The sequence below is a fragment of the Geospiza fortis genome, unplaced genomic scaffold (assembly GCF_000277835.1).
Source record: "Geospiza fortis unplaced genomic scaffold, GeoFor_1.0 scaffold12, whole genome shotgun sequence".
In the NCBI taxonomy this organism is placed as follows: Eukaryota; Metazoa; Chordata; class Aves; order Passeriformes; family Thraupidae; genus Geospiza; species Geospiza fortis.
In genome coordinates this window covers 6126693-6147795 of record NW_005054323.1, presented here as the reverse complement: position 1 = coordinate 6147795, position 21103 = coordinate 6126693, and the positions used below count along the sequence as shown (strand labels likewise).

At 37.8% G+C, this 21103-nt stretch overlaps 1 protein-coding gene across 4 annotated transcripts in view; it reads right to left on the bottom strand.

Moving 5' to 3' along the window:
- NFIB (nuclear factor I B) overlaps nucleotides 1-21103 on the bottom strand; it is a 167922-nt gene that overhangs the window by 66251 nt on the left and 80568 nt on the right. For all 4 annotated transcript variants that reach the window (XM_031056869.1, XM_014306952.2, XM_014306953.2 and 1 more), the window contains exon 3: nucleotides 5797-5850. In XM_031056869.1, coding sequence (XP_030912729.1) covers nucleotides 5797-5850 — 54 coding nt within the window. The remainder of the gene's footprint in view (nucleotides 1-5796; nucleotides 5851-21103) is intronic.

The window sequence follows — 21103 nt, the reverse complement described above, 5'->3', positions numbered from 1 at the left end:
GGGTCTCAGGATATACCAAAACTACAGCCAAGACTTAAGAAAAAGTTGGGGGAACTGCTTTCTAACAGCTATAGGACTAGTAGGTACCAAAAGGGAATTTCCTGATGCCAAAGCAGGTTTCTGGAATTCTAACTGATAACATAAGAGTTTTTAGTAAATTCTTCCTCTGTGCATGCTTTGAAGTAAAACCATCACATCCACCATTGAACACAACAGAATCTGAATCGGCATGAGAATTGATCACAGCATCACTTATTCACACAGCAGTTTCATAAAAAAGGACAGTCAATGCAAGCAAGAATGTAAAATAGTCCTAAACCAGCAGACAGTAGTAATTACCCACACCAAATTCGAAACCATCCTGAAAGGCCAAAAACTCTTTCTTTCGGAAAGCAGGGCTGTACAACCTGTGCAGCTGGGCACTGACCCCAGAACGCCCCACCCCGCCCCCTCCAGCTCACTGCTGGGAAGCTGATAAAGAAAAGTATAATCTCTCAACCTCTGACACTGCTAGTTCATAGAACATTTGGGAAAGGGAAAATTTCACAGAAAATCAAGATCTGACCAAACCCAACCCTGTTCTATTTGAAGATTACTATCTGAGATGGCACAGCTATAAGCATATGAGAAACAGCAAGCATTTCAGGATATCTACTTCCATGCTGAAAAAGAGGTGAATATTTGTTTATTTAAATACAATTCTGTTGGAATTCCCTATACTGCTACTATGCCATCATCGCCTCCACAAGAAAAGCTGCTTACAATGATGAGGCCAGGGAATATCTCTTCTATTCTGATTAATTATGGGGCTAATTCTCCACCAACAAGAGGGTAGCTTGCAATAGAATAAGATAATGAAAGTATCTGCAGTCTGAGACATTTGTTTATTGCATTTCCAAAAGGGTGGAAAAGTTGAGACCATGTTCCTCTTCAGAGGTTATTTCTGAAACTACGCATTCTAAAACATAATACTGAAATACTTCTATCCGAAACAGAAATATGTAGTCAAATTTATTACACACTTCCAAGGGCTTGATCCAAAAAAATGTTCACCCAATGGCTGCTAGGCCATATGAAAGTGCAAGGAAAGCCTTTTGGGGCTCTACAGCTGCAAGACAGATTTGCGTATTGAGAGATAGGTGAGGCTCGTTGCAAGGTTTTTGGCAACACCTTCTTTAACTAAAAAACAAATAAAACAAAACAAAATTAAGTTCAGAGTTGGAGATTTCACTCAGGTCTTCTTTGGAAGTGGTTCCTAAAATAAAATTTCTAGGGAAAACAGAAGAGGAAAAACAATTCCAGGACAGTGAGGCTGGGGCTTCAACTACCTATGCCTCATTCAGATTAAGGACTTTATCTCTAGGCAAATTCCCTGACAACATATCCTGGGTTATTTTGAAAGAAAGAAGGAAACCAATGGGGTGTAATGAAAGGCAAAGAGACAGAGACAGTTTGTCCATCTCTTCATCTAGAAGTGTTGTCCCATATCAATAATTTAATATTTATTAGCACAAAAACTCAAACCTGAGTTCTCTGCATCCTGACTGATCTCACAGTCATAAAAATTTATAAAAATGTTTTCTAAACCAGCTGAAATGGAGTAAATTCTATCAAGAAAAAAGTCCAAACAAATAAAAAACCTAGTGTTTGCCACTTGCGAGGGAACATAGCTCTAGTAACCTGAACTCATCTGCTTGGATAAAAGGAAAAATCTGAACACATTCTTCTTCCCTCACCAAAAAGGCTCATACCTGTCTGTGTCAGGATAGCTGGGTTTTCTTTGCACTTTCTGAAAACCTATCTTTTGTATTCCCCATTGCTGGACAAAAATGGCTCCAAAATATAGAATGCACCCATTAAAAATTGATTTAACATTACCTTCACAGCTAATTGAGTCTCCTCCCTGTCCTATCCACACAGTGTGGACTGATATGGGTGGATAACTCTATCAATATTGCTACTTTTTACTCCTATTTTAGATGCTTATAAAAGCTGTCTTTACTGATTTGAGCAACACAGCAATAACTGGGCACAGTCGTGTTAATGCTGATGTATAAATCAAATCTGCCAAGCAGCAACCTCAAACCAAGGGCAAATTGCAAGAAGTCTTATTAATATGAAGTCCTTGTGGCCAGGAGACAGAAAGGGAAAGAATAATGAAGCAAAGCAAAATCTAGAAAATCCTCACCTAGAAGAACTGGCTAGAAAGAACTGTATCATTGAAGACCATAGTGTTATGGTTGGGATCAATATCATTAGCTTAATTACAGTTCTAGATATTTTTCTCATAATTTGCTCATGCTTAAGAGGTTAATTTACTAAAAGACAACACCCTCTGTCTTCAGTACATATCCTGCCACATCACTGCACATATTTCCAGATACACTTGTGAAGACCTATTTTTTAAATTTTCTTAAACTGTATAAAAGACCTATGGAACTTGCAGGGAGCAAATAATGATGCAGCGTTAGACTGAAACTGCCACACTAGGTTACCTTTAACAGACTGCTTCAGTTGTAGCTCAGAACATTCTCAGTACAAAGTAAGAAACAAGACAGGCCTATAGTACTTTGATTATGTTTGGGTTTTGGTGGCTTGCTGGTGTTTGGGTTTTTTTGTGTGTGTGCAAAAATATGGGCATTTTCAAATTTCTAATCAGGTGTGCCTCTATCTGTTCAGACACCCTCACTGGGGTCTGTCATGTCCATTCTCTCTTTTAAATAATGTAAACTTTTAATAATTAGGACTGTGCTAGCACAGCACAAATTTTTAGATACCAGGAACTTGAAGGCTGATGCAGACAATAGTAGTGTTCAGATTTTTCTCCTCTCTCAGCTCAATTCTGCTCATCTATCTGTCTGGAACTTATTTAATACTATCTGCAGAGAAGCAAAATTTACAGCACAGCCCTTTGTAAAGCAAAACTAAACCTTTATAAAATATACAAATACAAATATATATTTAATATATATTTTATTTAAAAAATAATTCAAAGTTATCGAAAAATAAAACTTAGAGGAGGATACCCCTGGATGTAGCTACAAAAGCTACATACAACTATCACCACAAGCTATACCACAGGTCTAATCACTGCATTGAGCTATCAAGATATTCAATGTATTTTTAGGAACATATTGTAAAGAATTCCAACAAATGCTCTTCATGTTCTTTTGTTTGGCAAGTGACACTACCCTCTCTCCAACTTGTTGTTAGGACAGCAAATTACCAGACACCCTAAAGAATGCAACAGTCTCGCCAAGCCTAGGAAAAAACCACTCTTAACACCAATAGCTTTGCCAACTACCACTCACTTTCCAGCAAGCTCTTCTTTGGCAGTATCTTTGTGAAAGTGGTGGCATCCAAAAGCTAGCAGCACACATCCCTTGCCAGCAACCTGGTTCCTTGACATACAGGCACTAGAACAAAACATGCTAGAAGAACAACCCTCATGGCACTACCAATCCACATACCCCTGGCTGGGGACTGAAAACAAACCTCAGAGTGGATATCCCCCAGGGTTCTGACAGAAGTGACTGTCTGGCTCTAATAATAAGAATCATGTGAAGTTGAGTAAGAAAGAATAGGACAGTAGTGGTTTTCCCAGAGAAGCTGAATGGCATGCAATTCCTTCTCATGCTCCTTCACAGCCCCAGAAGTCCTGTATTCCGCTATCCCACAAACCACAGAACTTTCACCTTGCCAGTTTAACTCCGAAACAATATTACACAGGGAAGCTGAACAAAGCTAGAAGGTCATCCTCCAACAGATGACATTCAATTATCTTTCTATCTCTTCTTAAATGAAGGGTTTCAAGGGAAGCAAGGCCCAGCTTCTATTTTCTGTCCCCACTTGGCAGCAGACAAAGGGATAATACTGGCTGCACTGATTCCAAATCATGAGAAAGTTCTGTGCTCATATTTTAAGCAGAAAGTTTCATGATGTTTCAGATTTATCTGCTTTCTATGTCCCTCCACCTTCTGAGACAGTGGAATTTGTCAAACATTACATCTTGACCCATAAGTCTGCCCACAAGAAAGCCTATGCAGCTTGTCTGCTGCCTCCCCAAAGCTCTGTTACTGGCAAGATTACTCTTTACTGGAGTTAAGGCTGAGGGCTGGAGGGACTGGACTCACTATAGGGTGCGATCCTCACTAGTAAAATACATACTGCTACCTTCCTACTCCAAATGCTAAATGACACTTCAAAACCGGAATTTTAAAACATGTTGAAGGAGAGTTGACTCTGCCTTCAGCTTCCCAAACCCAGAAGCTACAAAAAAATCCTTCAAAATTACAAGGGGTAAGGTAATGTGCTTGGCTTTTCTTGCACTTACAGGGATGTTCTAAAAGCCAATAAATTTTCTACATTTAAATGGTCCAAGTTTCAAAAACAGTAATTATCCATAGAGAAACTTTTCCTATTAATTTTATGAGTAAATTTGCTTCTTTGGGTTTTTAAACCACCATTCTACATAATGTGGGCATGTATATAGTAGAAAAAAAAATTCACTCTCAAAATCCCACACAGTTTGGAAAGAAATAGCATCAAAGTCTCCAATTGGAACTGATAAGAAGTCTGCATGATCCCTTAAAGAAAAAAAATCACTTGCATTAGAGCTTAAAATGATGTTATTTGACTTGTTCTGTCCTCTTACCTCTAAAATACATCTGCTATCTTCACGTATACATATCTGGGGTTTATGTTACAGGAATATGACTTTATGTATAACAATCTTTGATGGTTCTCCCACTTTAGGATATTCACAGGCAATACACATGACATATTTCACAAATAGAGAATTCTTTGATGATATGCATATTACAAAATGGTACAACCACAAAGCAGACTGTTTATCCTAATGTTGTAACAGATCCAGAAAATATCCATGTATATGTTAACTGCCCAGCAACACAAAATTATGTCCTGGTCAGAATATGGCTCATTTCTTATTTGGAAGATCAGACTGAGTCAGTTGCAGCTTGTTTCAAATACACATATCTTCAGAGAGCTAAAATGAGAAGATACAATGTGATGATGGTGGGTAGAGTCATTCCTTGGTCATTAAGAAATGATAGTGTGTCTGTCACAATTGTTTGTCTTAGTCTGATAAAATTCATGACATGGCAAAGGCTTACAAGATTTACTAGCACAGTCCAATTGATTAGAAGGATAGCCTCATAAAAATTCAAGGAACCTTTTGTCTAAACAGACTGGAATGGCAAAGCTTGGGTTTGATTTTTATTTTAAAAGAATCCTTGAAAGGACCATTTACACTAACATCTTTCTCAAAGTAATATCAAGTGTCACTAGCCATGATGCATTAACATGTTCAAAGACTGCTCTGAGCTGATGCCAAAAAATAATTTTAAATTAACACATTTTTATTTTATAAAGCACATATGAAAAGTAAAAAAGCTGGTAGTGCAGTCACGGAGTTTAAACATAGGTCAATTTTCTTTTGCCTGAGATAAAAGAAAACTGGTAGCATTGGAAGACTTTTATAAAAATAAAGTTATTTGGGATCTTGTTTCTTTACTCCCACTTCTTTGCCCATCCCCACTTAGAAAATTCTAAAAACCATGAGATGAAAGAAAAACTCCTTAGATAAAATTAATGTTGATGAAATAGTGGTTAAGGCACTGCCAGTTTAGAGGAACCAAAGTATCACAATTTATCCTGATTATTCTTACCAGTGCAAGATAGGTTGCTGACTAATTAAACTCTCTTTAGCCATTATCAGTAGTATCATTGTTCTCAAATAATGTTAGATGCACATGTTCTGGAACTTATATTTACCTGGTGGATTCTTGGCAGGATCATTGTGGCTTGGACTTCCTGGTTGTCCAGAATCTATAAAGAAATGAAAGAAATGTTTTAATAATTTGTTTTGCAAGTGTCTCGCAATCTTTTAATACCCTCTATTAACTATTAAACTAATGCTTTACTTTATTCTTTAGAGGTCATTTCCCTGACTTTCTATGTGACACATTATTGAACAAACACTCTACCTATAAGCTATTTTATGCAGAGGTAGAAACATTGTGAAAGATGCAATGATCCTCATAAGAGGAACTTGTAGATCACTGAATAAGGACAAGAGAGTCATTCAGTTAAATACTAAAGTTGTAAGCACATTTACAAGGGTACCTTTTCATCCCCTTTCCCACCATCCCCCAAATATAATATTGCATAATGAGCAAAGCAGAGTAACTTCTTCTCAGGCAATGACCAGAGAGACAAACAGGATCAGGCAAGTAGTGGTGCTTGCAGTGATGAGGCCTTTTGCCTTAGCTTTTCCTTAAAGCACAAAGGCTTACATTGCTTCCACAGACTCATGACTGCAATGAGGATATGACATTCTGTTTAAATACAATATGGTCTTTGTGCTCCTAGCCCGTGAGAACTGCTGTTGTGAAATTAAGATTATGTAACATAAAAACTAACAAAAACTCAAATACTGTAGACTTCAAACTGTGTTCTTTTGCACCTACATGCACCTACATGCACCATAGATGCACCTATTGAATCAAGAGGAGAATGTAATTTCATGTTAATACACTAAATAATAAATTATATCCTTATTCATAAAAACAGTTTCTTTTAAAAACATCTACTTTTCACTGTATTCCCACATCAATAATACAACAAAACCCTGCTCCACTGCAAGAAATTAACAAAGATATAAAAAACAAAAAATGCAGAGAAGAAGAAAATAAATTGGGCACCACCATTTTTTTCACATACAGACTGGTTTTGGGGCTGTTTTAGAGTCTGAAATAAAAATACCAATTTTCTTAAATGTAGTGGACCAATTTGTGGAGAATCATCCTTTTTCCTGTGTGAATTAGAATGTTCTTCTATAGACATTCTTTGACTCTGCAAACCATACATACCACTATTTAAATTCAAATTATAAAAGAGGATTAATTTTACACAGTAATGGTCCGAGTGTAAAACTACAGCAGATATGTGACTAAATGAACTGTCATTTTGGTAGTAGATAAAACCAATAAAACTTGAACAACATAGCTTCAGGATCACAGAGATTTGGAACTGAATTAATGAGACCTACCAGAAAATAACATTTGAAGTTTTCTCCTGTTAAAATTAATTTTAAAAAAGAGCAAAGTAAAATAATTTTTCAGATCTTGCACAGAAATTTGCCTTTACTTCTAGTTTCTGTATTCAGGATTTAAAGATTAATGGCAGTTTGAACAATTGTTATTATAGTAAGAAATTTAGCAAAGAATTTTCTAATTGTAGGGATAAGCAGTTGGCTATTTATTATAATTTTCCAATCAGTGTTAGCTTTGGGTTTTGTTAACTACTCAGTCATCATGGCTTTTACCATATTGATTCTCAATCTGTGTTTTTTGAGATCTCAACGAGATTTTGAGAAAGCAAAGGATTACTGAGGAAGAATACGAGAAGAAACGTATCTAAGCCTTCACTAAATGCAGCCGAAGAATCAAAGACTTTTATTCTATATGAGAGCATCAAGCTATGGAACTCTGCACTTAAAACACAGAGAAGCATCTGATCCTCAAGATGAAAGACACAGACTTGAGGTGGCCTGTGATGATCCAATTCTCTTACCAATGTCAGTAATCACAAAGCACTCTTCTGTTTTGATTGGATGGAAATAGCTTTGCAAAGTACAAAAGAATCATGGTCATTATAGGATTAAATTATATTAATATAACTTCATATAAACAGAACACTGAATGAACAGCTACATTGGAGCAATGCTCTTCTAAAAGAGGGAGTAAGAGGCATTTTTGGGAAGCCACAGAAGCTACAGAAGTAAAAGACTTGTTAAGACACTTTAAATCTTTCTTTGTCCTCATCTGTACAAGACCACTAATTAACAACATGAGCCCTTTCTTCCAGGAAGGGGAGATGGAGAAAGACATAAAATAAATTCACTGTCTGTCTAGCTGGATTTGCATTCAATTGTCCCAGCAAATAACTCTTACACATAAAAAAAAATTAAAAATTAAAAAACAACAACAACCAAAAGCAAAAGAAATCAAACCATGACAAGAAAATCCAAGCAACTTCATAAGCTAGAAGCTGGACGAAAAGATACACAACCAGAAGCAAATCAAATCCCATCATGTTTATGCAATGAAACTGAAATTTTCATAATTTTCCTTTAGGTAGCTCCCAACTGTAAGTTCCCTTAGTTTTGTTTTTGCTGTTGTTGTTGTTGTAGTGGTTGATAGGGAGCAAAAGGTCTCCTACACATACCATTTCCCCAAAACGGCTTTCATGTGCATCTCACAGCTACAGTAGCACGTCTACTCTGTTCTTCATAGTGCTGACTGATAAAACTTATCTTTGATAAGTTATTGCCCCATGGATGGACAACTTATATGAAACAGTTTCAAGCCAGACTTTACTTTTAACAGGTCATGTAACCCTGATGCACTTCATGTATAACTTATCATGATTTAGCACGGCTATCTCCAAGACATTCAAACTCTATATCAAAATACTCTTGCTTCTAGGAGACTGTATGAAAGTATGAGACAAGAAGCTGACATATATTTAATACTTAATTTTTTTCCTATGTTTTAATTTCTAGGGGTTGATCATAATGAGCATCTGTGAGTGCAGGTAACTCCCAGTGCAGCCAGAGTTAAGACTAACTGACTGCTGAGGCCTGCTTCAAGTGAAAAAATAAGCTTCCATGTTCCCTGCGGTACACCAGGAAAAGTCTTGGCTTCATAACACAGAGGAAAATTTTAAAAAGCTGTATCCATAAAGTCCATTTAGCAAAGGATGAGATGTTCTCTCCCCTTGAATCACATTGTCTTTGACAAGCAGGAAGGACACCCATGCCAGCAAAGCCAAGCAAGTCACATTGTTGCTCACCAGCTTCCTGAAGGATTTTTAGTACTGCTCACCTCCGTAATCTAACCTTTCACTTTTCAGCTGATATGGTACTCTCTTTAAAAAGTAAGCTGCTATACCTTCCTTATGCCCCATCCTGTACAAGAAATTTTGGTTTTAAGGCTCTCTGTTAGAGCATAATACCAAAGGCACTGAAAACAAGTAGCAGCAGAATCTGTTAAAATCTAAAAATATTTTCTAAAGCCATGTCTTGGGGAAATAAGTAGATTGTCCACAGGCATCACACTAATGAAATGAACTTGCTCAGTGGTTTCAGTGAACACATTTCTATTTGCCACAGGCTATGAGGACAGCCTTTAATCAGCCTCAGCTGATCTCAGCTGATAGACGCTAATTTAATCATTCACCACCAGGTAAATACATCCTTGCTCTTTGATAGCCTCTGATTTTGGTGTGAGGAATAAGGAACCACAGAGATGTGGCCATCACCAAACCATGTATGATGTTGTCCAAACTTTCACATTCATATACAGCACTTGACAGCTGACAGAGTCACTATCATGAACAAGAATCACAACAACCTTCCAGAATGTCAGGATTACTTTGCCATCTGACATCACTCAACACAAATATTGTACCCCTGAAAATCACAAGATCACAGGTTGCGATAGTGTGGTAGAGACCTCGGAATGTATTCCATCTCAGCCCCTGTCTAATCAGTTCTTGATCTCTCAAAGACTCTCAGAAGATCCACAGCAAAGAAAAGTAAGACATCTTCCTCTTCTCCAAAGCAAATAACATGAGCCGCAAAAATTCATAAAACAAAGAGATAACTAATTTCATCCCTGTACTTTAAATCATTACCTTGACTTATTACTACTCTAATTTTACTACATAACTACCTTTTACTGCCTATGCTATTTTACCTTGACAAAGCAACTGATTGGTTTGACAAACTTCCCAAACAATTGTAACAATTTCATTTTGAAAAGCAGTGTCTTTTTTAGTGTGGTCTTTCTCTATCGGATAATAGAGACCATCTGCACAATTTTAATAGCATTATTCACACCAATTCTTGTGATAGAACAGCTAAAAGTGGGTTAATGCATTATCCACTGAAAAGTGGATAGCATCCACTGAAAGGCTGTTACAAACATGGAAATGCTAGTGTCACACTTGTTTTCATAAGTGTGTTAACTTGAGGGAGGATTTATTTTTCACATCTTCAGAGATCATTACACTTAATTCAAATACTTCTGCAGAAAATTTTGGCTCTTTGACGTCTTCTGAGAAAATGTTCACCACCACCAATTTGTTTGGTAGAACACAAGTCCTGTCAGGAGTTCTGAGGGAACTGATATTGTTTAGCCTGGAGAAAAGGAGGCTGAACATTATTGCCCTCTGCAGGAGGTTGACGGGAGGTTGTAACCAGGTGGGGACAGTCTCTTCTCCCATGTACCAAGTGATAAAACAAGAGGAAACAGCCTCAAATTGCACCTAGGGAGGTTTAGTTTTGATGCTAGGAAAAAATTCTTCACCAAAAGGTGGCCAGCCATTGGAATCAGCCACCCAGAAAAGTCAGAAAGTCACCTTCCAGGAAGGAATTTCACAGACCTAGAGATGCGACAGTTAGGAGCATAGTTTAATGGTGGACTTGGCAAAGTTAGGTTTACAGTTGGACTTCAAGATTTTAAAGGTCTTTTTCAACCTAAAGGATTCCATCATTATATGTCCCTGAAGAGATATGGTATGCAGCACAGTTCACAGAAGGAGGAAGCAGCACCTTAAAAAACAAGTAGGGCTTCACTGCGAGAAAGGCATGTTTGCCCTCGCATCTTTCCCAACAGTGTATACTTGTTAGCAATATGTGTTCATAACACCCAGACTGGAAACATCCACAACACTGAATCAGTGACTTCTTTTAAAAACATTGTTCTGCTACCCTTATTCTGCAAGGACTTCCTCTGTGTTTACAAGACAGCTCTGCTATTGCACTGGGTTGCTCCACAAAGAGCTAGTCCTATATATTTTTATTGTGCTTCATATTCATACAATCGTGGTAGATGAGCAGCATAGAAAAATGACCCAGGAGGCATGGCTGGGACCTCTCAGGAGATCAGTGAAACAGCAGGAGCTACCCTGAAGCCTGGATGTGGTGATCCTTGAAGCCAGGTGTCATCAGTGCCCATGTGTCGCACCAGGAGCTGTAAGGATGACTTAGGCTCTTTACGTCAGAAGAGAGCTGCTGTCTAACCTTCACCTACGCAAAAAAGGCAGCAAAGAACACATCTGACTGCTCACCCCAGAAAGCTGAGCTGTCTCTTGGTGTTGGCACCTAGGCTTTAGTCCAAGCAGGCAAGTCACTCCACAAAGCCTTTAGGACTCAGCCCAAGGAAGCGCTTCTGCTGGGAGGTGGTCAGGACAGCCAGCATAACCTGGGCTCAGTTTCCAATCCAGTTTAAAATTGTTTGCTTTGGACTGGGGACATAGCAAGAGCTATTAAGCCATCAGTTGATCCATTTCCCCACATGCCCCCGGGCCCTCCCAGCCCCGAGAAGCTCGCCTGTGGCTGTGTGAAACCCCACTTCTCTGCCACTGGAGGAGCATCCCCACACCTGGGCTTGTCAGGGCAATGCCGGTGCCACATGGGCTGGCACTGAGTTGGTGTGTGATGGGCTGGGGCATCAGAGCCCAACGGGTCATGGCAGGCTCCCTGCTTCACCTGCTCTTTTATCAGCAGATCTGCCTCTGCCAAGTCACCCAACTGGCCATTGTCAAGACAGTTAACTTTCCTTCAGAGTATTTTAATTAGGTAAATAAAAAATGGTAATTAAATCAACATTACGTAATGTGTTTCTGATTTGTAATCTCATTTAAATTAATTAACTGACTCAATCCTTGTTTAGTTTTTAAACTGCCCTAGTTAAGGAGTGGAGCTCTGGGAGTAAATTCAGATTTTATGTAGTTGAAAGAAATAGAAGGACCTAGAAGCACTTACAAGAACAAAAATAGCAGTACGCATAGTAGGATTTTCAGCTTTATATCCCATGCATAGATTTATCTTTTTAATTTAAATTCCTTTATTTGTTTATGTGACATAAGTCACAACACTTATTTATTCAAAATATTTCTTATACAATTTATAAAGACCATATGTTGCTCATATTGAAAACTGAACAAATTTCCCCAGCTGTGTTACAAGTTGTGCGTGGAATATACACATATGTATGCACACACACGCACACACACAAACACACACACACACACACATTTTTAAATTAAGAAAAGGGTTACATTTTTTCATGGCCTGAAACAAATATTTCCCATACCTCATAATATTAGTTGAGCTCTTTCTTGACATGTACATTAAGAAGAGATTTACATAGGTATCAAGCCATATGTGGATGAATGTGAAAGAATGACATTTCTTTCCAAAAGTTGTTGGATTCAGTAGGAAAAAATGAGCTATGAATGCTTAATCTTCTCCATCTGGAGGATACTGTGGATACTACTATAGTCAGAAATATTCAGAAGTCGGTTTTGGAAATCAAGAAGACCTTTTACATTAAGGTATGTCTCATAAAGAGCTTTTTTTACTGATTCTTCAGAAAATCAAAAGCAAAATGTAGAACACAGTGAAGATTTATTGTGATGTTTAGAAAAGGAAGAAATTATATGACAGACTATATTAATTTAAAAGTTCATATTTGCAAGAAAATAATAGGAATTTCCTTGCATATACCTTCATTTAGATAATAAACCATCCACTTTATACTGTTCTGCAAGACAGAGTCGACCCTGATGTATATGCAATGTAAATTGCTGAGATATTTACAGAATCACAGGATCAATTATGTTGGAATAGACCTCTGAGCTTATTGACTCCAACCTATGATTGAATTCCACCTTGTTAGCTAGAGAGAGCACATGTCACACATGGCAGTAAGAGACAGATCCAGTCTTTTCTTAACACCTCCAGGGATTGTAACTCCATCACCTCCCTGGGCAGCTCTTTACAGTTTCTAAACACCCTTTCTGTGAAGAAATTCTTCCTGACACCCAACCTGAACCTCCTGCATGGATTCTGGTTTCAGGGAAGCTAATCTACCACTGCAATCCCATGCAATCAGGATTTTATTTTCTGTTGAACTGTAGAGCAGTAAAGCAAAAAGAGTTCAGGGAGATAAAATTCACATTTCCACAACATTCTTAGGCCAGGGGTAAGGATGACAGGAGTAAGAAAAAATCAGTTTTGTTAACCTGAATCACAGACAAAGGTTGTTAAAATCAATGAAATGTTGTTCCATCAAGTTTTGGATGAGGTATTTTATGGTAAATTACAGCTTAAAAGAACAAAAAAAACCATAGTTCAGCAAATACTGTAGGACAGATCTGCATTTTTTTTTCTTCCAAGTGCATTGTACTCTCCACTAAATCATACAGTAATAAAAGACAGATTCCTCAGCAGTTCAGACATTTACAATCATATGCTACTTTACTTACTTCTAAGAGACATGGGGCATAAGGAAGGCCATAGTTCTGTGGATCTTCAAGTAACACATTTTTTTATCAGATATCTTTGTGAAAAAAAGTCTCAAATAGAAGTATATACGCATGTTCTTTATAAAGTGGGTTTAATTTCATCTGCTGTAATCTAAAAGTTCATAGACAAATTATGCATCACTGTGCCTAACCATATGCACACACACACACACACCTCACAATTAAAACAAACTAACCATGACAAAAGAAGGATTAAATCTATTAATGGGCACTAAATATGTAATATACAAGAACTGGCTGAGAAAAATCACCCCAGCTTTTCGTGCCAGTGGTTCAAAGCTTGATTTTAACTTCATGTGTGCTCACAGGCACCATGTTTACCCTCAGGTTTGTAACAAATGATGAGAAAGTACTGAAGCAACAGTGATAAAAAAATTATGACCTACGAATTAGTTTTCTCTCTACTTTGACCTTCTACAGTAGATAACAATTAGAAGTAGCTAGTCAAATTATGTGCCTCAGCAGAATTTAAAATGTAAAACTGACTAAAGCATACAAATGTACGACCAACTCAGTTTTGAGTTTGTGCAGCGATGTTCTGCAAATAAATGCAAGGAATTATTTTTAAAGCAGTAACTTACAGGGAAAAAGTGTTATCTTGGTTTAAAGCATGTAAACCATGACTTTCAAGTTTAAAACAAAGCAATATTAAAGAACATTTTTACCACAGGTTCCTCATCTCCCTACTAGCAAAAGTACTGCCATTGCTGTCATACGGTCAAAAGCTATTAAAAATTATTAGAAGTATTTAAAAAATATTAATGTATTACATATTTGATCATATTCATTTGTGCCTGCCCAACATAGCTGTGTAGTTTTGTAGCTAATATCACATGCAGCACGTGCTTGAAATTCTATAGTTTTCACTGGATATTACACATCACATCTTTAAAGTTCCCTAATTTCTAATTTCCCTAACTTTCTAATCATCTATGTAGGTGAAGTTGCCTGGTAGGGACTATTGTACCTGATAGGTACAATACTAGCTGCAGTTTTGCAAGATATTAAAATATGCTTGCCCATTCAATATACAGCAGAGACTGCTCTTTCAATTTTGTTTTATTTACAAAAGTTGGCACATGTTCTTGCAGTACCTAGGGGTATTATATACTTGAAAAAAGCATACTACTTTTTATCTAAAAAAAACCAGATGGCTCAAATTCCAAGGCTTTCATTTTTATTGCTTACTAGTTGTTGGGGGCTTTTTGCATGAGTAAAAATTGAGTGCTAATTAAGGGGGGGTCAGAGGGGAGAATGAGGGAGAACAAAAACCCTGACTCAAAATTCTTGCTGCACCTGGTAATTTGCCAGTGCCTTGAATACTATTTAACCATCCACTGTTTCTAAGGCTTATTTTCCTACCATTACTCTATCACAGCAGGACCTTGAGAAAGTTATCAAGACTGGTTTGGTCTGCAGCTATAAAAAAAAAGACTTTGGAGTTAAAAAACCTTGTACATGTTTACTGAAAATCTATCAGAAACTCAAGTTTCAGTCTGTGTACAAAGCAAAAGAAGTTGTACCATTCAACAGCTCCAAGACATGAAGCCAGAATGACTAACTTTAGATATTCAACATCTCCTATAACTGCTAAGTTCTTATTAAAGGCCCTCTAACACAAAAATACCCCACCCTTTCCTCTAGCTAAACATATAAAATAAAATTCAATCCAAACAGAACTTTCCATTTCAATAACCCTTTGTATTAACGTATCTGTGCATATATGCGTGTGCAGAAATTATAAATTCATATAGATTCTGGCATATTTTACTTATAGCCAATGTTTTGGGCTTTGAGAAGGGGGAAGTCTAACGGGTTAAGTATGTTGACTCTCTTGTGCACTACTGGAAGAACAGAAATAAATGTGAACAACAGCACTTTCACAACAGCGTTCCTCACAGAAATATCTGAGATTTTTCAAAAAACGTTAGAGCAAAAAATAGCAACTTCATGCTTGCACTGCCCTTCTTCTGTGAACAATACTAATCATTTTCCCTATTGTGCACCCACATAGCAGGTTCAAGATTCAGTTTAATACCTTATGTGTATTCAAGTCCCTTGGCAGCTCTGTTTTCCTGAACAAATGGGTTAAAAGCACGTGACCTGAAGGAGTTAGATGAGACAAAATGTACTGCACAATAGTTCAGTTGTATGCACTGAAATTATGGCAGACCTTTTTACAACTGATTTCAAGCATGTGACAATACTCTAATGGAAACCTGCAAACTCATTTTGCTTTACCTTCCTCCCTTCTGCCTGTCTCTCCCTGCTCCATAAAAATACACAACACACCTTGTGTGATTCTGAAATGATTACAGCTCCCTTTTCAGCCCAGCCTTCTTTTGGTGCAGTTTTTACTGACACTCCAGAGCAGTGTAAAGTCAATCTGTCTGTGCTGCTTGAGCAACTTAAAGTGAATTCAGAAAAGTGCACAATGCCAAGTCTAAACTTCATTCACACTTGCCTAATTTTGAGCAGTTCAGGTTTCCAGGTTTCTAGTTGCTAGAATTTGTATTGATATGCAGATGAAACCAACTGGCTAGTTTGATATTAAATTTTACACTTATGAACAGCTGTATTAAGCAAATCTCCAAAGCTCCAAAATGCTTTTATCCTTTCAAGTAGTTGTCCAGGAGGTGTTGTACCTCTAAATAAGAATTGTATCCCTTTAATGCCAGCTTAAAAGTGAAGCACGAACAACAATGGAGCCTTTTCAGACAGCAGTATGATATCAGTAATGGCAAGAACATGAGAAAATAAAATTCTCACGTGAAATTCACCTTGGCCTAGGGCAGTCTTTCTCCACCCAGTGGGTGTGACTGACAGGCAAGCATTGAAGAGGGCCCACTAGTAAATCACACATCACACTTGTATAAACAAACCAAGAAAAACAAAACAAACCAAAAGGGGGAAAAAAGGGCACTGATCCCAGGACACAGCACAGTTAAGTCTGCTGGTCAGAATTCCTCCCAGATTACTTCCCCCCTGCTCCCACCTCCACAAAAGTGTAATGCTGCCCCATAGCAATGAACACTTCTCATATGATACTCTTCTGTTCAATGGCTCACATTAATTTGCGCATGTGGAAGGACAGCTATGGTGTGTGACCTGCCTGCAGTAGAGCAAACCAACATGAGGACTGGTTGTGCTGGCCCATTTTTCTAAAGTGATTCTGGCATTACTCTTTCTACATACACAATTGCTAAAATTAAAGCTGTGTAACAACATTAAAGCACATTCCATATCAAGTCAGTTTGTCTGCTCTAAGTCTAAAGCCCTATGTCCCCCCAGGAAACACTAGGAATATTGTACGGACCCATTCTTCTATTTTAATCAAATGAGCAATGAAATCACTTCCATATGCATAGCTAATGACAACAGCATGATGTAAGTGTTCAGAAGATGGAAACAGTACATGAAGACAGATATTCATGACAAGAAGAATAAAACTAAAGTTTTATACCAAGTTTAGTTTAGAGGTTACCACAGTTTGTGAGACAGCATGTGACTGTATATAGGAGACAGCCCAGAAAACATCACTACGAAGATTGTTAAGCTTGCAAACCTACAGTGTTTTCATATACCACTTGGCTCAGCCACAGCAAGTGCAGGTATCTCTGCACAGTTCTCATCTATACCATTTCAAACAACACACCACAGCCTAACATTAAGTTCACATAGAATACAGGCCATCACATGAGGATCTCTCTGCAAAGGCATATGTCAACACCAAAAGGATAGCTGCCTTCCCAAATGTATTAGCATAAGTCTACTTTAATAAGCAGCAGATGGAAAAAAATGTAATCAGTGTGTTGCAGCGTTACAAAAAAATAATACTAGACTAAACATAGATAAAAACATTCACATGTAAAAAATGACAGTTATTAAGTTATAAGACATGAAAAAAGAAGTGCACTGATTTTAGGACAGAACAAGGTAAATTCTCTGGACTGTATACTTTCATGAGATTATTAGGGAAGAGTGACAGAAAACTGACATATTTTTGTACACGTGCAATTGTCCACAACACATATTTGACCCTAGAAAAGGCACAGTTACCCCATTAAAGATTTTGGCAGCTCCATTTACCCAGGATCTAGGTCTATACTTAACTTTAGGCATACTGTATTGTTAAAGATTTACCGTATTGTTAAATTGTTAAAGATTTACTCTAAGATAACTTGCAACTACCCATATTCTTTCCCTTATCTCCTCTTTGCATTGTCTTTCTACCTTCCTTGTGGCACTGCTATACGCCTTGGAATATTCTTCAACCCTGCAATTTTTGCAGTGCCCAGGAAAACATTTTTAGTTAAACAATGTAAAACCACTAAGAGTTGTACATGTTTCTTGCTCATCTGAATAAGAGGCAATTCAGTGCTGCTTATTATGAAATTATTATAGTGTCTATTGCTGAAGGCGTCCTTGTGGTTTTTTTTATTTTGCTTCTCGCTATTACTTTAAAGAAACACCTTCTCTTTAAGGATGTGTAGGGTAGGGGAGAAGCTGAGACAGTGATGAGTAAAGTTTCCTTTGAAGACTGACTGAAATAGTAAGCTGTGCTTTTCAACCTGGGCTTTGATGAATCATCTGAACAGAAGGCTTACCCTACAAGTATGGAACTTTAAAACTCATGGTCAACAGTCATTCTGCATTTAAGGCTACTATTATCAGTCTAAGTGTTTAGGTTAAAACTTGGAGGTTAAAATAATAGGTGAATATCATTATCATTATAAGAAACATTACAGGAATAGAAGTGGTAGAAATGTTTTTCTGCTTCTATCTCACAAGGTGAGGAGAGGCTGAAACACAATCAGAAAAATTAATTTTATTCTAGAGAAAATACATAAAATGATACAGTTCAGGTGTTTGCAGATTTATGTTGATTTAGTTTCCTAAAGCTGCATACTTATTATTAGAGTTTTCCAATTATAAATATTACAGAAAGCCAAATTTTCTCAGTGGTTACAACAGGGTCACAGATATTAATGCAGCTGTAGATCCAGCTGCTGAGATCTAACTTCCAAAGGAACTTGACTCCTCAATATAGTAAAACAGCAAGAATAAGAAAAATCAAGTCAGATGAGGAAGGGGAGAGGCATAAATTTGCAAAATCAAAAGGTTATTATATGTCTTAAGCACTAAGAATTCCTTAAGAGGAATTTTAAGAAAGCTTCAGTGCTCCCTGCCACCATGAGCAATTTTTAGAACTATGATCAGTACACTCTCCTGCAAAAACTTCTCTGTATGCCTGTCTCAGCTATGTGATGTGTACTTTCCATTTAGCCAAATACAGAAGAAGAGAAGGGAAATACAAATGTTGGCATAGGTGATTTCAAGCCTTAGTTGTTTGACCTTTTTCTATAAGCTTTTGGCATCTGTGACTTGGCAGGCAGAATGCAGGCCAAGCCAGAACAAAGCCAGAACAAAGAGGAAGACAGGAAGCAGAAAGCTGGCCATGTCTCCTTGGCAGTCAGCATTGCAACAGGGTGAAAAACCATGTTGTTGCCAAACCAGAAACAGTGGGGGAAGCCCAGATAGTTGGCAAGTCACATACGGCTGTATTGTACATCCTAAACACTAAATGCTTGATAAACTGAAGTGCTATACCAGAGCCTAATCTATTTAAACTCTCCTGTTCTACAGCGGAATACTTCATTTGCCCTTGTGTATGTGTTTCCCAAGGAACTGACACAGCATCGTTACTATCATCTATGGGCCGCAGGGTAAAATCCTGTTGCCACTGTATGAGTGTTTTCAGCATCCTTCTAAAGAATCCACTAAGACACTGTTAGAGCATGGAATCCCTTCCACACACATCCCTGTCTTGCCCCCAACCCCTGCTCCTGAGGATCCAAGATTTAAAGTACCCTCAGGATCCATTGGCAGCAGATTGCTAGTTGTGGCAAACTGTATTTACCACTTTGAAAATAGTTTTTTAATTCTTGCCATATCATCTGAACAGTATTATTTCACGTCCAGCATTTGCCCAAACATTATGCCAACATTCAGTTTCAATCCCAGGATGAGAAAATAGCTTTGGTTTTGCGTACTCCCAAATACCTGAACAAAGGGAGGTTGTTTTGGACTCTTCTGTGGGTACCCTGGGCACAGAATTGGGGATGTCACTTCCAGCCCTGTGCTCCGCAGATTGTTGCAACCTGGGGCAGTGCAGCAGTGGTGCTCATTGCCTCAACGGAAGAGGTGGGAACATTGCCAACATGTCCAGAGGGAGGAATACTATAGATGTTTCCTCCACTGGTTAGTCAAGGTTTCTTGCACTTACAGTGGACCACAAATTTCAAAGGGGACATGGGAGAGTGTGGCACATGTTGCTCAGCTCCCCAGGAAGGTCTGGCTCCCTGCTAGACATGGGGATTTTCTTCCACATAGGGGACCCTCAGCAGCCAGTGACCCTCAGTGTAGAGGGCCTCTGCTCTCCCAGATTGGTACAAAATCACAAAATCACCTCTTGCCAACCCCAACTGTTTAGGAGGCTTATTCATAGAGAAAAAAATACAAGGGCTATTTTGTCCCCAAATATCACCCATGGTTCAATAAAGCCTTGGGAAGGGAGGCAACAGGGGGATGGCACTCTATACAGATTATTTACCAATAATCCATTAAAGTACTGGTGTCAAAGATGACTGATAATCTCTTTGTAGATGTGCAATGCATTTCTCAGTGCTTTTCAGATCTTTCATTCCTGTGGCCAGGCTTTTACTATCTTGTTTACTCGTTATTTTAACACCAATGAATTGCAAAGCATAATTTTTTTAAACGTTGATTCTGCCTTTGGGCCATGGCCAGCATTCTCACAGACCCCCATGGCCAAATAAAGGAGAAAATAAAGATCCCACTCATCACAGTCCTTTGCCACCAAACTGAATTTTTATTGTTATCGGAGAGGCCCAAATCTATTGAAAAGATTCATACCACTCCCAAAAGCACTCTGTTCTGTACTGTAATTATACTCTAATCACAGCAACAATGCTGAACAACTGTGTTCCTAATAAAGGAGAGAGCACTTAAGATAAACAGATAATTCCAATTTATCAGCAAAATTAATTGATTGATTGATTGATTGATTGATAGAAAGTAAGACAACTATAAATTTAAAGCAATGATCACTTCCAACAGTAGGAGTGCAGGAAAATATCATGTGATCATGCAGGGCAAGAAGTTATTCTGGATTCCTTCAGTAGTCAATTGTATGGGATCCATAAATAAACCATATTCCCTTCCTCACAGCTAATCTTTATAGCTCAACAGGTTGCAGAGATAGAATTAATCCTACAACTAGGTCCTAGCTCATGTTGTTTGTGTTTGGCATCTGCTTTTTCTGACCTTCTTCAACCAGTTTTTAATATATCTATGCTGTTATGCTTTAGTATTTACTAACTTAATCACATTTCTGTGATGTCTACTATAAACAAGTAAAAGTTTTTCACTTTTTAAAAAAATGCATTTAAGATTAACTCCCTTCAATGAAAGCTGGGAAAAGGCAAATCAATTGGAAGAAGCTGTTGTTTTTCTGATTGCCTTTCACTCATATTAAGAACCTAAATTTCTGGAATCCATTAAAAATTTATGTAGTTAATTTCACTAAGCTGTTTTTGGGCCATAACACACCCATTTAAAAACTTTCTGGTAAACTATGCCCTCAGTCTTTTCACTTATGTAT